The following is a 21289-nucleotide window of genomic DNA, read 5'->3' as shown; positions in this document are numbered from 1 at the left end:
ATGTAATACATGGGATATAGTTATGACCACTGGAGAAAAGTGAGCACTCAAAAGCTGTCTGCATGTAAGAATATACACACTGTTCATATCACAGGTGAATACATTATCCTTTATCAGCGAGTGGTCCAGGAGAACAGGGTACCATGAGATCTTGTGCCCAGCTTCCCTGGTAATGCTTTTTAGACCCTGGAGCCCGACTGTGGCATTGGACAGCTGGAACCGAGTGGAGGACATTCATAGCCTTGAGTGTAAGGAACTCAAGTTTTGCTGATCTCTCTCTAAGGGTGCCTAAACTATCCAAGAGAATTGGAAGGCTTGGGTGAGAGTTGAACCTTATGAGCCAGTTATCCAGTCTTGGATGATCTGTGAGGATGGTTCCTTCAGTGATTGAAAGTAATGGTGGAAGGTGGAGAGCCAAGGATGTGAGCTTCATTAAACTCAGTTTCACCAGATAAACTGTACTGGTTGATAACGTTTGATCATAGTATCCTGGGATCTGTCCTGCACTTCCCCTGTGACTTGCTTCCTCTGTGACTCACTGTTGCTTGAGCGGTGTGATTCAGACCTGCAGTGTGAGCGCCCGACTCGCCAGCAAGAACGACGCCACAATAGGATCCTTCTGCACACATTTATTGGGAGAGCTCAATTACAGAGGCGAAAAGACCCCAAACCCTAGAAATGGCGCTGCCTAGGAGTGACGTGTCCATACCTGATTGGTTATGCTACCATTACCTCATTAATATGCCTTGGGCCAGGCAGTGACTCGGCAAAAAACTCTTATGCACATGCGCACATTGGTTGTTTACCCATAATCATGGGCGGTGGCCAGTGGTAGCCAGTGCCATCTTGTAATGGCGTTTGTGGCTTCCCACACCGCAGTATGTGGGATGCCTCCACTCATCAGCTTTGACCAGCTCTGATGGGAAGGAAGGTGCAAGAGAAATCACATCGCACTTTCAAAGCATAGCCTGGGATAGTTCTCATAATTCTATGTACCCCGCACAGTGGGGCTTCTCTATGGAGTCCTCAGGATAAACAAAACCGAAAGAATTTTTGCCCAGTAGCTTCGGTGCAGTCTCTTTCATTTGAGTGGGCACAAGGGATTGCTCTAGAACCGCCTGACGTCTTGTTATTCCCTGTCCGTCGTTGGTTATGCAGTTCAATCTTAGTCCTGGGTAGGACAGGTGCAGGAGCTTTGCTGTCTTAAAGGGAATCCTACCAAGATTAACAGAAGGAGATTTCTTGACAGTCTAGGAATCTGGCAGCCAGCAGGAAGCTAACGCAGCACTCTCTTTCCGTCTGGCAGGTGGAGGTTCTGGGTCAGAGGTGGTATCTAGAGAGCTCCTACCATGCTGCTCTCTTTAACTTCACAACAAGAGACCGAGCTCCGGAAGTGTGTTTAGACCTGTACCCCGCTACTGATTACACGATAAACATCACCCTTCTGAGACCCACTGAGCCGCGCTCCGCACAAATAACCATAACAACCTCCGTGACAGGTAGGCACGGACGCCTTTGCATTTTGTTCCTGGGCATAACACATGAGGTATGAGGGTTCATCGGCACAATTCGGGGAGCACAGAGGATGGGGTCAAGAGCCCTGCGTTCTACTTCTAATAAACTGTCAGCTTTGTCTGGTATTCCCGATGCTTGAATCTTACCAATCAGTCCTTTTGTACAATGTTTTGACTTCTGGAGGAGATTCCAGGCAAGGAGACTACGTGGGGATTCCAGGCAACTTTATAGAGTGGGAATTCTGTAAGGCTTCTGTCTCTCGTTTCAAATTCAAAATGGCTCTCTATCTCCTTCCTTAGTATCTGTTTGACAAGTTGGCTCACTGTGCAGCTGTGTTTGTTCCTTTAGATTCATGAAGCCCCATATATTTCATTTATGCAATTTATATTATTACATCCTTATGTTTTTGCATAGTTGGGAAATTATATATTTTCAAACTCATGGTTTTAGCTTTCTTTTCCACAGCCTCAAGGGCTGTCCTGAAGGTCCCAGCATTTACCATTTTGCTGAGACATTAGCCACACCTTCACCTCCTTGATTTGTGCTGTCTCTGATCATTGTGGAGGCATCAATGTTAACGGGGAGGACATTCCTCAAAGGAGGAACATCAAATATGTACATTATGCCCACAGCAGCCATTGACACTCGTGGAGGCCCACGCCTGCTGGCCCTGTCCCAGGGGCAGAAACTATGTCATTCTGTCCCTATCAAGGCCATGCTGGACCTGCCAATCTTCCAGAAGACAGAAATGTTATCTCTGCTGCACTGGGCACTGGCTGAATCCAGAGGGTTCACAGCTGGACCATCCAGGAGCATGGCCCCATGTAAAGAATAAGTCGTTACACTCTGTTTCAGTATGAGATGAACTAGAGTGCATTGGCCTTAGAGGAGGCATAAGGTCCCTCCCTCCCTCTCCTAACTGGAAGCTGGGGTCTGTCTGTCTCAGCTTCTGAGGGTTAGAAAAGTGACTGAGCCCAGGATCCAAAATGGGGAGAGTGGCAGCCCTATGTCCCAGATTGTTCATTGGCTGAGCCTTTGTGTCCAAGGTCTATGAGGGTGATTTGGACGGAGTCCAAGTTCCAGCCTATAGGAGAGGACAGAAATTTCTCCAGGATTTTTAAAACCCCTATTTTTTTTGTGCTAGATCAGTGATTTGGCTTCCCCCTTCTGCATAATGGTATATTAAAAACTGTTTCATGTTCACCAGTCTCTTGGATTTTTTTATTACTGTGTTTGCAGCATTCTGACTCACAGTAGGGGTATAATGATGCCCCTTGGTGCTCCTTGGAAACCCCTCCTTTGTGGATTCTCCTGGAAGCCATATAGAGGCCAGCGATGTTAACTACACAGCTCCCAGCTAGTGCTGAGGAACACGGGGTCTTTACCTTTCCCGCTCTCCCTCCCTGCCTCCTACCCTCTCTCCTCTCTTCTTTTCCTTAGAGAACCCACTCACTCAGGACTTCACACAAACTGGGCAAGCATTCTCCCACTGGGCCACGATGCCAGGGTCCCTTCTACCATTTCTTCAGTTCTCTGGGCTTAGCAGTGAAGTTTCAGGGTTTCCTCTCTGGAGGAGCTGCAAAATGAAGGGCCTGCTCGTCCCTAGTCAGGACCCCACCCCGTTTCCTGTTCACTTTCGTTCCTAGCAGGCCAGAGGGCAGGCAGTTTGGCTTTTGCACGGGAGACTGTAACGCTCAAGACATTAGTGCATTTCTGTCCATCTCACCAAGTGTGGGATGACCAGGAGAGGTATTAGGCACAGGTTCACGGGTTCCATCCCAGAAGTTCTGAGTCAGTATGCACAGGTCTGCCCACCTGATTCTGCCAGTCCACTTGGGTAGTATTGTTTTAGCCACACACAACTTAGCTACTCCTGGCCAATTACAACGTCCGTGCAGGTAGAGATATGAGAAGGGAGGGAGGAAGGAAGTTAGAGAGGAAAAGAAGGAGAGATAGCTAAAATAATTCTATAGTTCATATCCAAGATGCTAATGTGCTAAAACTTGACCTGATGGATACATTTTTCCTGATAATCAAATATCCACTTCCTCTATTCCTGCATTCCCGACTTAGAGACCCTGCATGCGCTGTGTGACCTGTTCAGGCACTCTCTTCATCATATTAGGTTCCAGCCAGTGTATGCACTTTTTGTAGTGAGAAACCGAATCTTAATTTTCCTTGCCACGTGGGATTACACAGGATTAATAGGCAAAGTATTGTCTTTACTGTTGTGGGCAACTCCCAGGATGACCCCCAGCACAGATTAGAGTGTGGTCATTTTAGAGAAGATTTCAATACAATGGGGTTATCCAGCTGGTCTTAGGCTGAGCCGCAGACAGCAGTGGGCAGATAACCTATTACCTACTTCTTGGAGGCCGGGGCTACATGAAGTACCGCAGGCTGCAGAGATCAGCATACTGCAAAGTGTTTGCTCAGTAACCCGTGACACACGAACTCTGTGCAACAGGAAATGTGACCCAAGGAATAGAGCTTCCTGTCCATCAGGTCTGGTATTTACTGTTCCTTGAGGCTGAATGAGCGGTGAATTGTCTTTGCTTTTGTGGAGTATGGCAAGGAAGTGACCACCACCTTTCGCACACTTTAGCAAGGGAACTGACCTTTGTGATGTTGAACATCGGGGGCTTGAACACAAATATCCGTATCATCCCAGGCATCTACATTAGGAAAGCAAGTCACAGGCTTAGTTAGATCCTTAGAGTTCATTTATTTCAACATTGGAATTCTGCGATCTGTTTAGCAGACCTGTCAGAAAGGGAGGTGAGACATTGTGGGTAAGACTTTTACCACTTCAGGATGTTCACAAGTGTGTTCTGCCCTCGACATGATGTGGGGATTTCTGATTCCAGGGTGTCCCATCACTGGACAGCTCTTCACAGGAAGTTTGTAGGGCTGTTTTTATATATTGCCTCTGCACATGGGTTGAGTCTGAAGAGACACATTAGAAATGGCTGCTCTCTCTCTGTAGAGCTGGCTTAAGCGAGTGACTTAAGTCACTCTTTTAGGTATGGTTGCAGTAATGCGGCTTCTTTCAACTTGAGATCTGGTGCATGCTTGAACCAGAGACTGTACCTGAGACCCAAGTCCCCAGGTGACGGGTCTGTGGCACTGGTGAGAAACATAGGCTTCTGATTGGTGACTGCTGCTTAGCTCTCTAGTTGGAAGCTTTGACCCTGGAGAGCTGAGCCAGGAGAATAATGTGAGTCTGCCCAGACAGTGATGGACCTCAATTTGTCTCTGGATAATGTAGTTGCATACCAATAGCGTGAAATCTTTCATGGTAACCAGATACTAAATTTATCCAAAGAAACATTTTCATACAATAACCAAAAACTCTCAACTTTGAACCTTTCACCTCCATAGTTTCTTTAACTTAAGCTATTTGAAAAATATCTGGATATATCTAGGTAATAGAAATGACCTCACTGTTTATAGAGCAATTATAAAAATCATAGCTTTAATTCAACATGGTGTTTTTGTTTGGTTTGTTTTTTTTTTTTTTTTTTTTTTTTTGGTTTTTTGAGACAGGGTTTCTCTGTGTAGCCCTGGCTGTCCTAGAACTCACTTTGTACACCAGGCTGGCCTGAAACTCAGAAATCTGCCTGCCTCTGCCTCCCTCCCGAGTTCTAGGATTAAAGGCATGTGCCACCACACCCAGGTTTTTGTAATTTTGGGGGTTTTTGTTTGTTTGTGTGTTTGTTTGTTTGTTTGTTTGTTTGTTTGTTTGTTTTTTGAAAGATTCTTATAGAAGAGTTGGGACAATGTTTTTAGGCCCTGAAGGTGATAGGAATTCCAGAAGAAGAACAAAGAGTCAATGAAACAAGATCCCTGGGAGCTCTCAGAGTCTGAGTCACCGAGCAAATATACACAGGCTGGAAGAAGGTCCTTGTCACATATATAGAAGCAGTGAAGCTCAATCTCCATGTAGGTCCCCCATCAACTGGAACAGAGTCTCTCCCTAAAGCTGTAACCTGATTGTGGTATTTATTCCCTAACAGGGCTTGCCTTGTCTGAGAGAAGATGTACCTAATCTGGCAGAGACTTGATTTGCTAGGGTATGGGGAAACTCAATGGGTGCCCCATACTCTTAGAAAAGAAGGGGAGGGGTGTGTGAGAGAGAGACTGTTAGGGGGGGACTGGGAAGGGTATAGCATTTGGGATATATATTTTTGTGTCCTGGTTTCTTCCCTGCTTGGATTTCTACCTTAATTTCCTTCAAGTAATTGATTATTACCTGAAATTGTACAATAAATCAAACTGTTCCCTTCCTAAGTTGCTTTAGGTGAAAGAGTTTATTATCACAAATGAAACCTTAATTAAGGCAGTTACCTCTGTTTTAGATTATAATTATATTTCTCCTTTCACTTTCCTCTCTCCAAACCCTCTCATAGAAATTTCCATCCAACTCTCTTTCAAATACTTGGCCTCTTTTTTAATCTTTATTACAGCATGTATACATGTATGTGTATATTACATATATTTTCTAAAGTATAAGCATCTCCATATGCATAATGCTACTTGAATGTATGGTTTTAGGATTAATTAATCATTTGGAACTGGAAAAACAATTGTGTTCTTTTAGAACTAAGACAAGCATATATCATCATTATTCAATAAATAGTTGCTTAGAATATTGAATACAGGTAATATGAAGCAGGAAAAATGGGAAAAGGGTATCAACTTTGGAGCAGATTAAAAAGGTCAGTACAGACTGGGAAGGACAAAGAATAAATTACATCAAAATTAAATGATGGAATCATATAATTTTAAAATTATATACAGTGCATGTATCTATGCACAAATATGTGTGCATGTGTTTGTATGTATGTTTATGTGTGTGTGTGTCTGTATGTCTGTGTGTATGTGAGTGCATATAAATATCTTTTGCTTAAAGGAGGTTAAGCCATTGGCCTGAAAGTGATCTTCATCAAAGTCCTAGACTAATAAAAACGAGGCTTAAGAGTCCTCCTTTCAATGCAATCCCCATCAAAATTCCAACTCAATTCTTCAACGAATTAGAAAGGGCAATCAGCAGATTCATCTGGAATAACAAAAACCCTAGGATAGCAAAAACTCTTCTCAAGGATAAAAGAACCTCTNTAGCCCTGGCTGTCCTGGAACTCACTTTGTAGACCAGGCTGGCCTTGAACTCAGAAATCCGCCTGCCTCTGCCTCCCAAGTGCTGGGACTAAAGGTGTGCGCCACCACGCCCGGCTTGATTTTTTTTTTTTTAATCATTCTTTCTGGCAATATCTGGATAACATTGATATCTTTCTTTAGGCTGCTTCTAATCAGGGACCGGAAGCCCCCCTCCCATGGATGCTTAGGACCATGCTTATTTCTCTTAAGCAGGGTTAGTCATGTTTGTAGCACAAGCTTGATAAAAATTCAGGAACATTAAAGAAACAGCAGCTGACATTCTTTCCAGGGAATGAAACTATAGCAATGTATTTCTAACCTTCTCATCTCACCAAGAAGCGCTTCCTTTAGCCCTCTGTCCTTTCTGTTTACTTCCTTGAGTGGGGCGTGCAGGGGGCTGGGGGGGGGGGTGTGGAATGAGAATTCTTCCTTTATCCTGAAAATGTAATTGTATTTGGAGAAGTTTTGAGATTATTCTGAGTCAGCCTTCTTAGGTACCTAGAATATCCTTTTAATATTTATATTCAAGTGTGTTTTGATTTTTGTCATATTATCTTGAACTATACTTTTAAATATTATGTCTCAATGCAACGCACTCCCTCTTGGTACACCCTGGTTATGCATATGTTGGACCGTTTGCCTATATTTCAGTTTTAACCTTTTGTGCTTTTTGTTTTTTTTATAGATCTCATTTTAGGATAGGCCTTTAATCCCAGCTTTTGGAGGCAGAGGCAGTCAGATGTCTGTGAGTTCGAGGCTAGCCTCTACATAGTGAGTTCCAGACCAGCCAGGGCTATATAGTCAGACCCTGAATTGAAAAGAAAGATCTCATTTTAGTGTTACATTTTCTCTACTATTTCTATTCTTTCATAGACATCAAGAAATTCAGCTTTTATTTCTAACACCGGTTTGTCCTTCTCTTTCATTTATTTTCTGAGTTCAGACACTTCTCTTTCAGTCCCTTCCTGCTTTATGCCCATTTCTGTTCTTAGTTAATTTTCTGACTGGAGATATTTTTCTTCCTATCCTCAAACGATTATTTATTGTGTTTTTTTTTTTCCCTCATTTGTGGATTTCCAAAACGGTAGTGTGCCTAAGCTGCAAGGTTTTGTTCATAGAACCTTGTTTTTGAGCGGACTCTGTGGTTGTCTATGGAGTCACCGCCCGCCGCGGTAGCTAACGAGATTCCCGGGTTCAGAGCGCCCTCTTCCGTCAAGGGGTGAAGTGCAGTTGCTGTAAAGAAGCATTTCTTTTCTGTTTTGTACTTGGTTGAGCATGAAATCTTCTGTTCTAGTTTAGGGTTTTCTGCTCCGTGGGATCTTGCACTAAGTTTCTTCCTGTCGACACTTACACTCCCAGGACACCTGTATGCGCTTCTTTCTTCTTTGCCTTTTCTTTGCCAGGGACAGTGACTTCCGCTGGTTCCCAGCACCTTGATATGTCCTACCTTTCCTTTCTCTGTAGCCAAGACTGTTTCACTCTGGTCTGTCCCCATGTTTTCACACTGAAAATGGCATTTCTCTCTCTCTGTGAAGGTCTCTAGCTCCCTGCCTGCCACACAGCTCGCACAAAAAAAAAAAAAAAAGTGGCTGGAATTTAATACTCTGTTTGTTTGTTTGTTTGTTTGTTTGTTTAATGGTGCTTTTAAGATTGCTGTGTTCTCTCTGCTTTCCAGTTAGTAGGATGACAGCTGTGTGTGTGTGTGTGTGTGTGTGTGTGTGTGTGCCCGTGTACAGACCAGGCTGGTGTGGACGTCTTGATTACCTCTCTCCACCTTGTATTTTGAGACAGCGCACTGTTTTTGGATACCCGGGGTGGTCCAAAAGGATGAGAGCCAGTGTCAGTGAGCAGCCCACCTTCAGAATCCACCTCCCACTCTTGGCATTACAGATAAAAGCTACTATTACTGGCTTGTACCCAGGTTCTGGGGACGTGACCTCAGGGTGATGCTGGCCCAGTACACACTTCACTCACTGAGCCGTGTTCCCAGCCCAGCAACATTGTTCTCATGTTGTTTTATTTGCTCCTCCATTTGACCTGAAGAATATTTTGGAGAATGTGTAGAGAGATTCAGATTTGAGGGACCATGGTTTCCCTCGGATGGAGCAGAGCTCTGATATCTGTGATCTAAGTGCTGAGTTTCCGTCTCTGTGTCTTACTGGTTCAAATCTTTCCACCTGGACCCATCCCCCTTCTCTTCTGTACTTCATACATTACTTTCTTTTCTGTAAGTTTTCTTCTTTTGGGATTCCCGTGGTTGATTTCAGGTGGTTTGGCAGCGTTCCCCTGGAACCAGTCTGTCTAAATTCAAATATGATGTGTGTGAGTAAGTTACTTATCCTGTAGACAGACGCCTTAGTTATCTTAGCTGTGAATGTAGGACTGGTAGTACTTACCCCGTGCGTTTGTGATAACACTGGAAGGGTTAATTCATGTGGAAAACCAGTCTGTGGTTCCATCTGTAAAATGCTAAGCATTACTTAATCTTACCTAATGACGTGTTATACCGCCTCTGTATTTTTGCTACACTTACATGGTGAATGACTCCTCCCCCTAAGTCAAATGTACGTTAAGAGCATGTAATTAATGTGTTTTGCTGTTGCAGTGTTAAAACACTCTGGTAAAAAGCAACATAAGGGCGAAAGGCTTTATTCTGGCTCCAGTAGAAGGGTGCAGTACATCATGGTGGGGAAGTCAAGGCAGCAGAGGCTTGAAGCCGCTGCGAACATCACACCAACAGCCCGGCACAGAGGGGGATGACTGCACACGGAGGTCCTCAGGTCTCTGACTCCATTTTATGCAGTGCAGGCACCCCATCTGTGGAGTGGCCCCGTATGCAGTTAAGATGGAGCTTGTCATATTAGTTAACCCAATCAAGACAGTTGTTTCTGGGCATGCCTAGTAGCTGGGTAATCCTCCCTCAGTGAGTCTCCAGGACAGACCCTGTAAAGTCAACAATGAGTTCCCACCATCACTAAGTGGAAGCCAAACCTTATGGCACTTCTTTCCACTTGGGTACCATCAGTTGCTTGGCTTTCTCCTTACTGCTGATGGCTTAATTAAATGACCAGGACAGCTGTAATTGTCACCCTCCTCCTCATTGGGAGCACAAAGAAGTAAAAGAACCCCGCCCCACCCCACCCCAGGCTCCCCGGAGCTCCCGGTTCTTTGTGGGGTACTGCTGAAGGAGGGGAAGAAATGCCTGATATTCCTCAGAGCCCCTCTCCCACAGTAAGAAGGAAAAGCCAGGTTCCAAAGAAGCTGAACTGAGAGCCAGATTTTTGTCTCCTGTGAGACATTCTTGCAGGTCTGGTTTTTCAGCTCCATTAGTCTAGATTAGATAGACCTAGTGGGTGGAGAAAGAGAGAATGGAGAGGTGGCCAGGGACCCGGAGACTTCAGGAGCTCATAAACAGCACTTCCAGTAGCAAAGATGATGGGGAATTTTCCTAGAATATTTTATTCTTCTTTCTTTTTTTATTTTATTTGTCCTTGCAATATTCTTATAGACATACTTTCTCCCCAGTTCATATATTTTTATCCCATTCTTTTTGAGAGGATAAAAATCCCATGGTTTAAAAGTGTCTGATTTACTAATTTGCATATAATTGAAAGATATCAAATTTTCCCCCTTGAAAAACTGATGTTATTAATATGCACGGTATAGTGTGTCTTACTGGATTTCGGACACTCATTTCCACATTTTGACATCTGTGAACCCTCGAGTTGCCTTACGGTCAGGCGTCTCTCCTGTGACCTTGTCTTTGCCCATGTATACCTCAGATTGGTCCTACCTGTCATCGCCACCGGCTGCTTATACTGTCACTCAAAGGTCTCAGGCTTTATCCATGTTCCCCACAGTGGCTCTTGATGAAAGAGACAGTCCTTGGTGTCAAACTGTTTATTATGGTTCATGGAGGAAAATGGGTGCATACCGCCTCCTCAAGGTAGACCAGAGATGAAATGCCTTTTACAGGAAGGAATGTCCAGGAAGGGAAGTTTATTGGCTAAACCCTCAAGGCCTCTCAATACTGCATTAGCATGGAGAACTCTGTTTTGGGTGATGTGACCATTGGTCATAGCCCTTTGTGGTCGTGTGTTCTGGGCCAGGAATCTTGGTAGGGAGCAGGGAGATTCCTACTGTCCTTGTTGTGCCAGGGAACTGTTAGTGGTCCTCCAAAACACACCCAGGACCCAGTCTGAAGCAACTCACAGCGGGGTCTTTATTCTATTCAAACTAGCTTGCCCTCACCCCTAACACACAACCGTCACGCAGGACTGTTTTGGTGATGGTGGGGGGAGCCCCAAATGTCTATGGGGCAAGGCTTTATAGTAAGCAGCAAGCAGGGAAGCATGTGCAAGCATCTCATTGGAAAGCTGCTGTGGCCTTTAACACAATTGGCTGGTGCTGGGAGTCATATCATAAACTTAACTTCTGCTCCCCTCTGCATTGGTAGTCGTTAGGCAAGGGGTGGGCTTGGTACCTGGGTGCAGGTTTCTTGAGGGAGTAACCTGGAAACATTGGTCTTGTTGAGGATTAACCTAGAGACTGGGGCTAGGCTCAGGTTTTGTTGGGGAGCAACTTGGAAACTAGTGCTAGGTACCAGCCTGTTAGTTTACCTGAGTTCAAACTTAAGTCAGGTTCTCTAAAATGAAGCCTGAACTTAAAAGATTTGGCCTCTCATCCTCAGAGGGTGCTGGGGTCTCTGAACCCACTCAACCTTACCAAGTTTCCTGGTGTGGTTCTGTGACTCACAGGAGAAGCTGGAAAATGTGGAGTGCAGTTTAAAGAAATACTGAGCTGAGGGTGTAGCTCCATCCTAGTGCTGGATAGAAGACCCTGGGTTCCATCCTTAGTAACACACAGAAGCTTCTGTCCCTCATGGTGGAGAGGGCATGGCAGAGCATCGTTCACTGTGATGCTCGCTGAACCAGAGCAGAGAGCAGCTGGAAGGTAGGGCCAGGCTGTAGCTTACACAGCTGTGGCCTACTTCAGCCAGTCAGGTTTATGTCTGTCTGTCTAGTTCAGTTTTACTTTTGAGATGGGGTTTCTTTGTATAGCCTTGTCTGTCCTGGAAATCACTGTATAGACCAGACTGGCCTCAGACTCAGGAATCTACCTGTCTCTCCCTCCCAAGTGCTGGGATTCAAGGTATGAACCACCATGCCTAGCCAGTCAGCCAGCCAGATTTAAGAGCCCTATAGCAACCCCCCTGCATCAGCACCAGTCAGGAGTGAGTGTTCAGAGCATGAGCCCGTGGGAGTGAATTCAGACTCCTGCTCCAGGGGCCTCACTCTTCCCAGCACCACCCCTGTGTCTTGTCTTTCAGACTCGGGCACTGTGTCATTTGCCACGCAGAAAAGTTAACTTTCTTCAGGTTTTTTTTAAATTAGATTTTAGGGGCTGGAGAGATGTCTCAGTGCTTCAGAGGACCCCAGTTTGGTTTCCAGCACCCACATGGCAGCTCACAACCACCTGTAACTCCAGCCTCAGGAGATCCAAAATCCTCTTCTGACCTCCCTGGGCACCAAACACTTACATGGTACTCAAACACACATGCAGGCAAACATCATACACATAAATTAAGAATAATTTTAAAATTAGTTTTTCGTTTTCTTAGTGTTTCTTTTCTACCTAGGATTATAGAACTATTCTTTTATATATTCTATAGTATATTTTTAAAATAAATCTTGTTCCTGTTGAAAACATTTTTTTCCAGTTATATCAAGGTAGAAATCTAATATTGCTTATCCACTGATTTGAAGTGCCATTTTTTTCATCTATAACGTCTCCTGAGAGCCCAGCAGTGGTGGTGCACGCCTTTAATCCTAGCACTTGGGAAGCAGAGGCAGGTGGATTTCTGAGTTCAAGGCCAGTCTGGTCTATAGAGTGAGTTCCAGGACAGCCAGGGCTACACAGAGAAACCCTGTCTCAAAAAACAAAAACAAAAACAAAAACAAAAAACTCCTGAGTAGAAAGGCCTGCTTATTGATTCTTCCTTTTCCATTGGTCAGTTACTTGATTCTTTTACTAACAGTAAAATGCTTAGCTACTCCAGCATTCTGATTGTGTCTGATATCACTCCAGAGGGGTAAAACCTCCCACAAAACCACAAAGATAGGTTTTGAAAGGGGGATTGTTCTTTTAAAAGTATGAACCATTGAAAATCATAGTACAAGGATATATCTTTGGTTTAATATCAAAAACAATATCTTAAAGAGGCCATGACAAAGAAAATTGAGAGATATTCCTATATTTTTGTTTAGGTTTTATTTGCAATTAGGTTTATGTGTGTGGGTGTGTGCATGTGAGTGCAGTTCCCTCAGAGGCCAGAGGGGGCATTGGAGTCCCCTGTAGTTGGAGTTACAGAGCTGCCTAACACTGGGGCTGTTACTTCCAGCCCCTTATAGTTTTATTGTATCTGGTCATGTTCCTTGTGGATTGATCCCTCTTCCCCTACCCCCCTACCCCCAGCTGCCAGTTTACTTTTTCTCATTAATCTTTCCAAAGAAATTTAGCAGTGATTATTTTCTGTGTATCGAATGTGCCAAACTTGTTTCATCTGGTTCTACTTTGTCCTGTGGTTTCCTCAGTCTTCCCACTCATGACGTCTCTCTGTGCATTATTTTCTTTTATATCCTTTAACAACATTTTAAAAAAGATTTATTTATTTTATGTATATGAATACACTGTCGCTGTCTTCAGACGCACCAGAAGAGGGCATTGGATCCCATTAACACATGGTGGTGAGCCACCATAGGGTTGCTGGGAATTGAACTCAGGACCTCTGGAAGAGCAGTCAATGCTCTTAACTGCTGAGTCATCTCAACATTTTTAAAACCTTGTTGTCTCCTCCTCCTCTTCTTCCTCCTCCTCCCCTTCCTCCTCTTCTTCCTTTTCCTCCTCCTCTTCCTCTTCCCGTTCCACTTCCTCCTCCTCCTCCCCACACCACGCTCTTTTCTTCTCTTTGGTTTTTCAGGACAGTGTTTCTCTGTGTGTACCTCTTGCTGTCCTAGAATTCGCTTTGTTTAGCAGGCTGGCCTTGAACTTAAAGTCCTGGAATTAAAGCCATGTGCCATGCCATCACATCGGCTGGTGTTTTGATATTTCTATTAGATTTTTCTTACTTGGCATTAGTTTCAATGCTATGTCCTTCCGTTGGGTTTTTGGTTTTGTGTTTTGTCACTTGGATTAGTTTCCTGTTCCTGGTTTGATACGTTACTGAAAACCTGGTGGCCTAAAACACCACAGTTGACTGTCACATAGCTGTGGAAGTCAGACACTTGAAATCCGTTTCACTGGGCTGCAGCCAGAGTGTGGACAGGCGCATGTGCCTTTAAGGAACAGAAGGGAGGCTCAATTTCCTTACTCTTAGTCTTCAGGGTCCGATTAGCTTTGGTCCCACCTTCCATTGGTTTACCCTGTCCTTACAGCATTATGTCAGGCACAGAGTCTCCCTGCACAGTCCACTCTGGCCTGCCGCTCTCCATCACCTCACTCAGTGCCAGGATGCCAGGTGCCTGCCCCCATGCCCCTCCTCCTCTCCTTCCTCCTATTCGTCTTCCCCCTCCTGCTCCCCGTTTCTTCCTTTCTGCCTGGTGTGTATGTGTGTTTGTGTGTGCGTGTTCATACCCATGCACGTGGAGGCCAGAGTCCCTCAATCCTTCCCGCCTTGTCTTTTAGTCAGAGTCTCACTGAACCTGGAGCTCACTGATTCAGCTAGACAGACAGATGAATGGCAGAGATCTGCCCATCTCCTGCCCACGCCTACCTGGTGCTGTGGTCACAGATGCATTCACCTGGCTTTTTCATAGGTGCTGGGGCTCCGGACAGAGGCTCTCAAGGTTTCACAGCAAGCACATTCCTGAGCTTTCTTCGCCCCACCTCTCACTCCCAATTTCACCTTTCTTAAACACTAATCCTATCAGCTGATTTCTAAAGATCCTTGTTATTCCACTGAGCCTGGCGGATAATCCAGACTAGTCTCTCTGGATCAGTCATCCCACCAAGGCCTTGCTGGTCCAGCAGCCATCAGTCCCAGGATCTGGGATCTGACATCTGTGGGGGTCCATCCATCTGATCTTGCTTTGCCTTGTAGACAGAAAGAAAGCGACTGCCTTCATGGTCATCTCTCTGGATGCAGTTTACCAAGCTTCTGTTATCTTGTCTTGTTTTTCTATTGTCTTCGGGCAGCTTGGTATTTGATTTATTCGCTGAGAGTTCCTGCCAGTTACGACCCTTTCCCACTTTCATTGCAGTATTTGTACCTCATTGTTTTTGGTCTAGAATGTCCTGACTAATGGACAAATAACATCCTGGAGACCAGACATCCTTGTATTGTTGGTAACTTTATAAGAAACTGCTTAATTATTTTACCAATTATTATTTAGCATGGTAAATTCTCATAAACATGACTAAACTAAAGGGCTTCTGAGAAGTTGAGTCCTTGTAAACCAGGATTTTAAGTCAGGAGTATATTTATGAATGTGAAAGTAACCACGTGGTCTCTTTTATCTACTAATAGCATCTCCAATAATGATCATGTATTCTGAGAATAACTTTTTCTTGGTCATGATGGTTTGTTTTGTGAACTACTACTCACCTCTGTTTGCTGATATATACATAAAATTTTACATAAAAACAAACCTGGGTGTGGTGACACACACCTTTAATCCCAGCACTTAGAAGGCAGAAGCAGGTAGATCTCTATGAGTCTAGCCTGGTCTATGCATTGAGATCCTATCTCAAAAATATCAAAATAAATAAATTAAATTAAAATTTTGTATGTCCGAGTGTTTACCAGAATGTATGTATTGTACCATGCATGTTCCTGGTGTGCACGGACATTAGGAGAGGGTGTTGGATTCCCTAGGACAGAAGTTAGAGATGCGTGTGAGGCACCGTGTGTGGATGTTGGGAATCGAACCTAGGAACTCTGCAGGACCACCAACTGCTCTTAACTCCCGAGCCATCTCTCCAGGCCCTATTTGCTGTTTTTTTGTTTTTTTTTTTTTTTTTTTTTTTTTTTTTTTTTTTACTTTTCTTCTGTGTGTACTTTAACAAGTGAATTTGGCATAGACAGTTTGGTGTTTGGCTTGCGGTCCTCTGTACAGCTTAGGAGTTGTGAATCAACACCGAGAGAGTTGGAAAGCTTTCTACTTCTTGTGTGATCTCAAACTGGTGGCATAGTACTGTTCAGACTGGCATTATTGACCAGGGATGTAGCTTGGTAGCAGGATGAGTACTAGCACATGTGAGTCTCAGATTGAACCCTAGTACCACAAAAACACAGCAAGCAAGAACATTAGTCCTAGCATTAAATATCATTTGCAGTTTGAAGTGTCCAGAGACCCCGGTCTCTTGGGCCATTAATCTCCACCACCGTCTTCCGCTTACCCGGGAATGGGGTTGTGTCCCGCAGACCCGAGCTTCTTCCCTACCTGCTCTGCCTTGCAGCATCTGAAGTGAGGTTCTGACTTGTGAAGCAGGTTTTCTCTCATTGTAAACATGCTTAACCCAAACCAACTCAGCTTCATTCACAGGAACCAGTCAGGCCAGGGTTTGCTCCACATAGCCCTGCTTCCCGTGGGCCTTTCTTTGGGGTGTCTTTTAAACTTTAATCACTGCAGTGCTCCACTGTAACTGCTTAGCCTTCCAGCGGTGATATTTCCTGTCTAGGGACAGCCATCACTGAAGTCACCTCCGGTATCAGGATTTCCAGGAAGTGCTCAGGTAGCTGTGCCTCGGGGACAAATCCTACGTGGCTGTGCCTTTGGATCGAGGACCCTGAAACTGAGCAGATTTTGAGACCATGATGTGGGGAAATGCAAGTCAGGGGAAGCCACAGGAGTCACAGAAGGCCGGGTTGCTTGCAATGGCAGTTTTCAGTTCCTCAGAGTGACTCTTCCCTCTCTTCAGAATTTCAAACCGATACTTATTTTGTCCAAATGATCTTCAAAGCCCAGGGCAATGACTTCTAACTTAAACCTAGTAAACCAAGGGGGTCGTCGGTGTCTAACCTAAACATTTTAAGACGGTTCTGGCTGGACATCTCTGGTTCCTAAATCCTCATCAGAACTCATTTGCTTGAGCAGGAACACGGTGTTTCTTGAAAACTGCTGCCTCTGGCTTCTGAATCAAAATACTGCTGAATTCACCCTATGTAAATGCTCTTCCTAGGAAATATTTCAATGCAAAGTTAGTGGTTTTGTGTTTTGCTTTGTTTTGTTTTCTCCATACAGTGTAAATTCAGTTCTCTCTTTCCCCTCTGCAGCAAAACAGACCATCGCTAATATTTCGGTATATAATGATACCTGCCTGAGATGGAGCAGCCTCAAGACAGCTGATGCACTAGAGATGTACTTAGTAAGTTTTTCTAAAATTCACCTAACTTGCAGATATGTGCACTGCGTGGAAGGTCTAAAACATCTAGGGGCTGGAGAGATGGTTCAGCTGTTAAGAGATGGCTCAGCTGCTCCTTCAGAGGACCCAGGTTCAACACCCAGCACTCTCCTGGCAGCTCCCCACCATCTGTAACTCCATTTCCAGGAAATTCAATGCCCTTTTCTGACCTCTGTGGGCAGCAGCCATGTATACATCCACATACATACATGCAGGCAAAACACTTGTATACAAAATAAAATAAATCTAAAAAACATTTTTTTTAAAAAAAACATATGACTAAAAACTATGTTTGTAGCTGCTGTTGGCAGAGATGTGTCATGATGACTGGCTAAGAAGCATGGGGGCAGCCACTTCTGCTGTTTGCCAGAGGACAGACTACTCAGGAGTGGTGAGAAAGTGTGGAATTTTCTAGAGTTGTGTATCTTGGTGCAGAGTCAATACGTAGGCAGAGTCTCTGGTAGGAGTGCAGTGACCTTTGGTCACACCGGTATCTCTGCAGAGACCAGACTTTGTGTGTGTGTGTGTTGCCTGGACAGTCACAGAGAATCTGTGAAGATCGATGACCACTGAAGGAAGGGAGATCATGGGGAAAGAGGGGACTTCTCTTCAGTTATTGGATGTTACAAAAAAGGAGTACCCTAGTCAGTGGTTCCTGGTTCAGATTCCAAATTTTCTCTCTAGGAGAACATTCCTGGCTCCTGTCATTTTGCTAGTTGGCTTCCATGCTATAAATGCATGGGATAAAAAAGACCAACCAGCTATGTAGGGCCCCTGAGTGTTGCTCTTCTATCTTATTTTCTTTCTTTTTTAAAAAAAAAATATTTTATTTTGCACTTACAAACTTCTGTTTTTAAAAAAAGATGTATTAATTATTATAGATAAGTATAGCTGTTTTCAGATGCACCAGAAGAGGGCGTCAGATCTCATTACAGGTGGTTGTGAGCCACCATGTGGTTGCTGGGATTTGAACTCAGGACCTTCAAGAAGAGCAGTCAGTGTTCTTACCCTCTGAGCCATCTTGCCATCTATTTGAGATGGTTTCACTATGCATTCTAGGTTGGCCTTGGGCTTTCTATGTGGCCAGCCTGACGTAAATCACTCAGGCCTAAAGGGGACAGCTCAGAGCTTCAGAGAGTCTGCTGTTCTTGCTGAGGACCTAGTTTGGTTCCCAGTCCCCTCACCTCCACCCAGCCCCTCACACTGGCCTGGAATCCTCTCTCCAGGGGATTCAATGTCCTCTTTTGGCCTCTGTAGACATCTGCACACAGGTGCACATACTCACTCTCTACACACATAAATAAAATATAAAAATTTTAAAAAAAATCAAGATGCCCAGGGGCTGAGATTATAGTTATATAATCATCTATTTGTGTGTGTTTTATTATAAGTATATGTATTATCCTCATGGTATTATAATCACCATATGTACAAAACATGTATAATGTTGAAATTTTACTATTAGCTTATTGTTGCATTTACTTCTTGAAAAAAAAAAAACTTTATAGCGAGGGGGAAGATGGGGAAAGGAAGAGAACCCTGGAAAAAGTGTAGGTCTCAAGGCATTCAGAATGTTTCACCCTGTGAACTTTTCATCTTTCAGTTCCACATTTGGGGCCAGAGATGGTATCAGAAGGCATTTGTCCAGGAAATGGTCTTCAATACAACCAGCAGCAGCCAGGACCCTGAGATATGCCTGGACCTGCATCAAGGCACCAGCTACAATATTAGCCTTCAGGCTCTGTCTTCGGCACTTCCTGTGGTCATCTACCTGACAACCCAGATCACAGGTAAATCTTGAATAACAGCATTTGAGGTAATAGCATTGTTGATAAGGTGCAGATAGGGAACACTGTTGCTTTCTGTCATGGTAAAGGAAGCCTGCTGGAGAGAAGGGAGGAAGCACATGGAATCGGAGAATGGGAGAGAGCTGCAGAGAGGTTGGCAGCTGTCCAGCAGTGTTTCCTTATCTGAAACAAAATGTCAATTAAATTTAAATAGTGTAAGCCTGTGAGTTAAGTCCCTTCTGGGTGTTTGAAACATTTAAAATGTTCCAGCCAGGCATGGTGTTTCATGCCTGTAATCATAGTGTTTGGGAGGTGAAGACAAGATTAGGAGGAGTTCATAGCAAGTTTGAGGTCAGCCCGGGCCAAATCCCCCAGATAAATCAAACAGCAGCAGCAGCAGCAGCAGCAACAGCAGCAACAGCAGCAGCAGCAGCAGCAGCAGCAGCAGCAGCAGCAGCAGCAGCAACAGCAGCAGCAGCAGCAACAGCAGCAGCAGCAGCAGCAGCAACAGCAAGCAACAGTAACGACAAACACGTCAAGCATTTCATACCTAAAAAAGAGTTTTCTCATTACTCGTCTCTAGTAACACATTAAACTAGCGTTCTAAGGGTAGTGAAATGGCTCAGTGGGCAAATTGCTTGCTGTACAAACAAGTGTTGGGGTCCTGTGGTCTGTTACTTGGCACTTACATAAAAAGGTGTGTAACTCAGTGTTGGGGTCAGAGACGGGCAGACTCCAAGGCTCGCTGGGCTCACTGAATTGGTGAGCTCTAGGCTCAGTTGAAAATCCTTGTCTCTGTGTTTTTGGTTGGCTCAATTATTTCTATGGCTCCTTCCTCTGCCTCCCTCTCTTCCTTTGCATTATCTTTCTGCCTAGGTAGTATCTCTGACCTCATGGCTATAACTAATGGCTTCTTAATACTGACAGTCCCCAGATCTGTACCTTTAAGCCCAACCTCTTTGGATTCAAACTTATCTACCTGCCTTCTAAACATACACCTTTGACCATACTAGACAAATTAAACAGAATTTTAAAATTTGCGCCTCTTTTCTTACTTCTAAATGCATGAAAATTATGTCAATTTTCTTAACTCAGTTCCTGGAATTCTCCTGATTAGCTGGCCAAGCCAAGAGTCTTAATTGTCTATCTGATTCCTAAATTTCTAATCAGTTAAACCCTGTTGATTTCAATCAAATATTTCTGTCTTTGTCTTCAACTCTACAGACTCGATCCTAGCAGGAACTGCTTGCTTGGACTCCTGCAGTAGATTTCTGGGTTTGTTTGTTTGTTTGCTTGCTTATTGCTGATGTTTATTTCATGGCACTCTATACCCTTGGGTTGGCCTCATACTCTCTCTCTCTCTGTAGCCCAGGTTGGCTTCATTAGTGTGATCCATCCTCTTCCCTCAGCCTCCCTGGACCACCTTCTTGAATTCACTTCCTCCTCATCTTCTTTCTCACCAGGCACCAGCTGTCTCTCCCTCACCTTCTTGCTTTTTCTTAAAGAGGTCAGACTTGTCCCAATGAAGGCTTTTCCATTTGCTATCACCTCTTTCTGGGATAACCTCTGTCTGTGGTTTCCTGTGAGTATTTGGAAGTGTGATTGTTACACCATGTCTTATTCTGCTCCCTGTTGCTACAACCGACCACATATTTACAAAGAATAGCTTTTGGATGTTGGGAAGCCTGTGGACTGGGAGGGCAGCATTGGGTTAGCATTTTCCTGCTCAGCCATGGCCTGACAGAGGGTATCACATGGTAGACAGAGCAAGTGTAACAAAAAGTTGGGTTTTATTCAAACCAACTCCCCTGATAACCCATGAATGGATTAACCCATCATAATGACAAGGTTCTCATGACTGTGCCACCTCCCAAAAGTTCTGCTTCTCAAATAACCATAATATACAGCTTTGGAATAGCTTCTTGAACATGCTATCTGGAAGATCTGTCTAAAACAATCATGCCCTTAGAGGGGCTTCACCTGAGCATCCTTTCCTAAACACCCCCATGCCCCACTCCCTACGCTATTACTTTATTTTAAGGATTTGTTTACTTTTCTAAATGGCTGTTTTGTCTGCATATATATCTGCACCCCAGAAGAGAGCCTCAGATCCCATGACACTCTAGTTATAGATGGTTGTGAGCCACCATGTGGTTGCTGGGAACTGAACTCAGAACCTCTAGAAGACCAGCCAGTGCTCTTAACCGTTGAGCCCTCTCTCCAGCCCCTACCCTATTCCTCTCTATCACTCACCCTCTTTGACTTCTTCATACAACTTGGATTTTTGATTTTAAAAATTGTTTATTATCTTTCTTCCCCTGTAAACTAGGACCTCTTTGAAAGCATTTTCCTTAGTCTGTTCTATATTGAATCCCTCAACAAATGCTCATGACATTTAGCACAATAAGTCCACGTTTCTTTTTTTTTTT

The 21289-nt window shown here is 44.2% G+C and overlaps 1 protein-coding gene across 2 annotated transcripts in view; it reads left to right on the top strand.

Moving 5' to 3' along the window:
• The window catches only part of Susd1 (sushi domain containing 1), a 124754-nt gene that overhangs the window by 72672 nt on the left and 30793 nt on the right, over positions 1–21289 (top strand). For both annotated transcript variants that reach the window (XM_021160589.2, XM_029476668.1), the window contains exons 10-12: positions 1307–1499; positions 16946–17037; positions 18677–18863. In XM_021160589.2, the coding sequence (XP_021016248.1) occupies positions 1307–1499; positions 16946–17037; positions 18677–18863 (472 nt within the window). The remainder of the gene's footprint in view (positions 1–1306; positions 1500–16945; positions 17038–18676; positions 18864–21289) is intronic.

Source organism: Mus caroli, chromosome 4, assembly GCF_900094665.2.
Source record: "Mus caroli chromosome 4, CAROLI_EIJ_v1.1, whole genome shotgun sequence".
NCBI lineage: Eukaryota > Metazoa > Chordata > Mammalia > Rodentia > Muridae > Mus > Mus caroli.
Note: the sequence above shows the minus strand (reverse complement) of the source record. Positions and strands in the feature narration are given on the sequence as shown.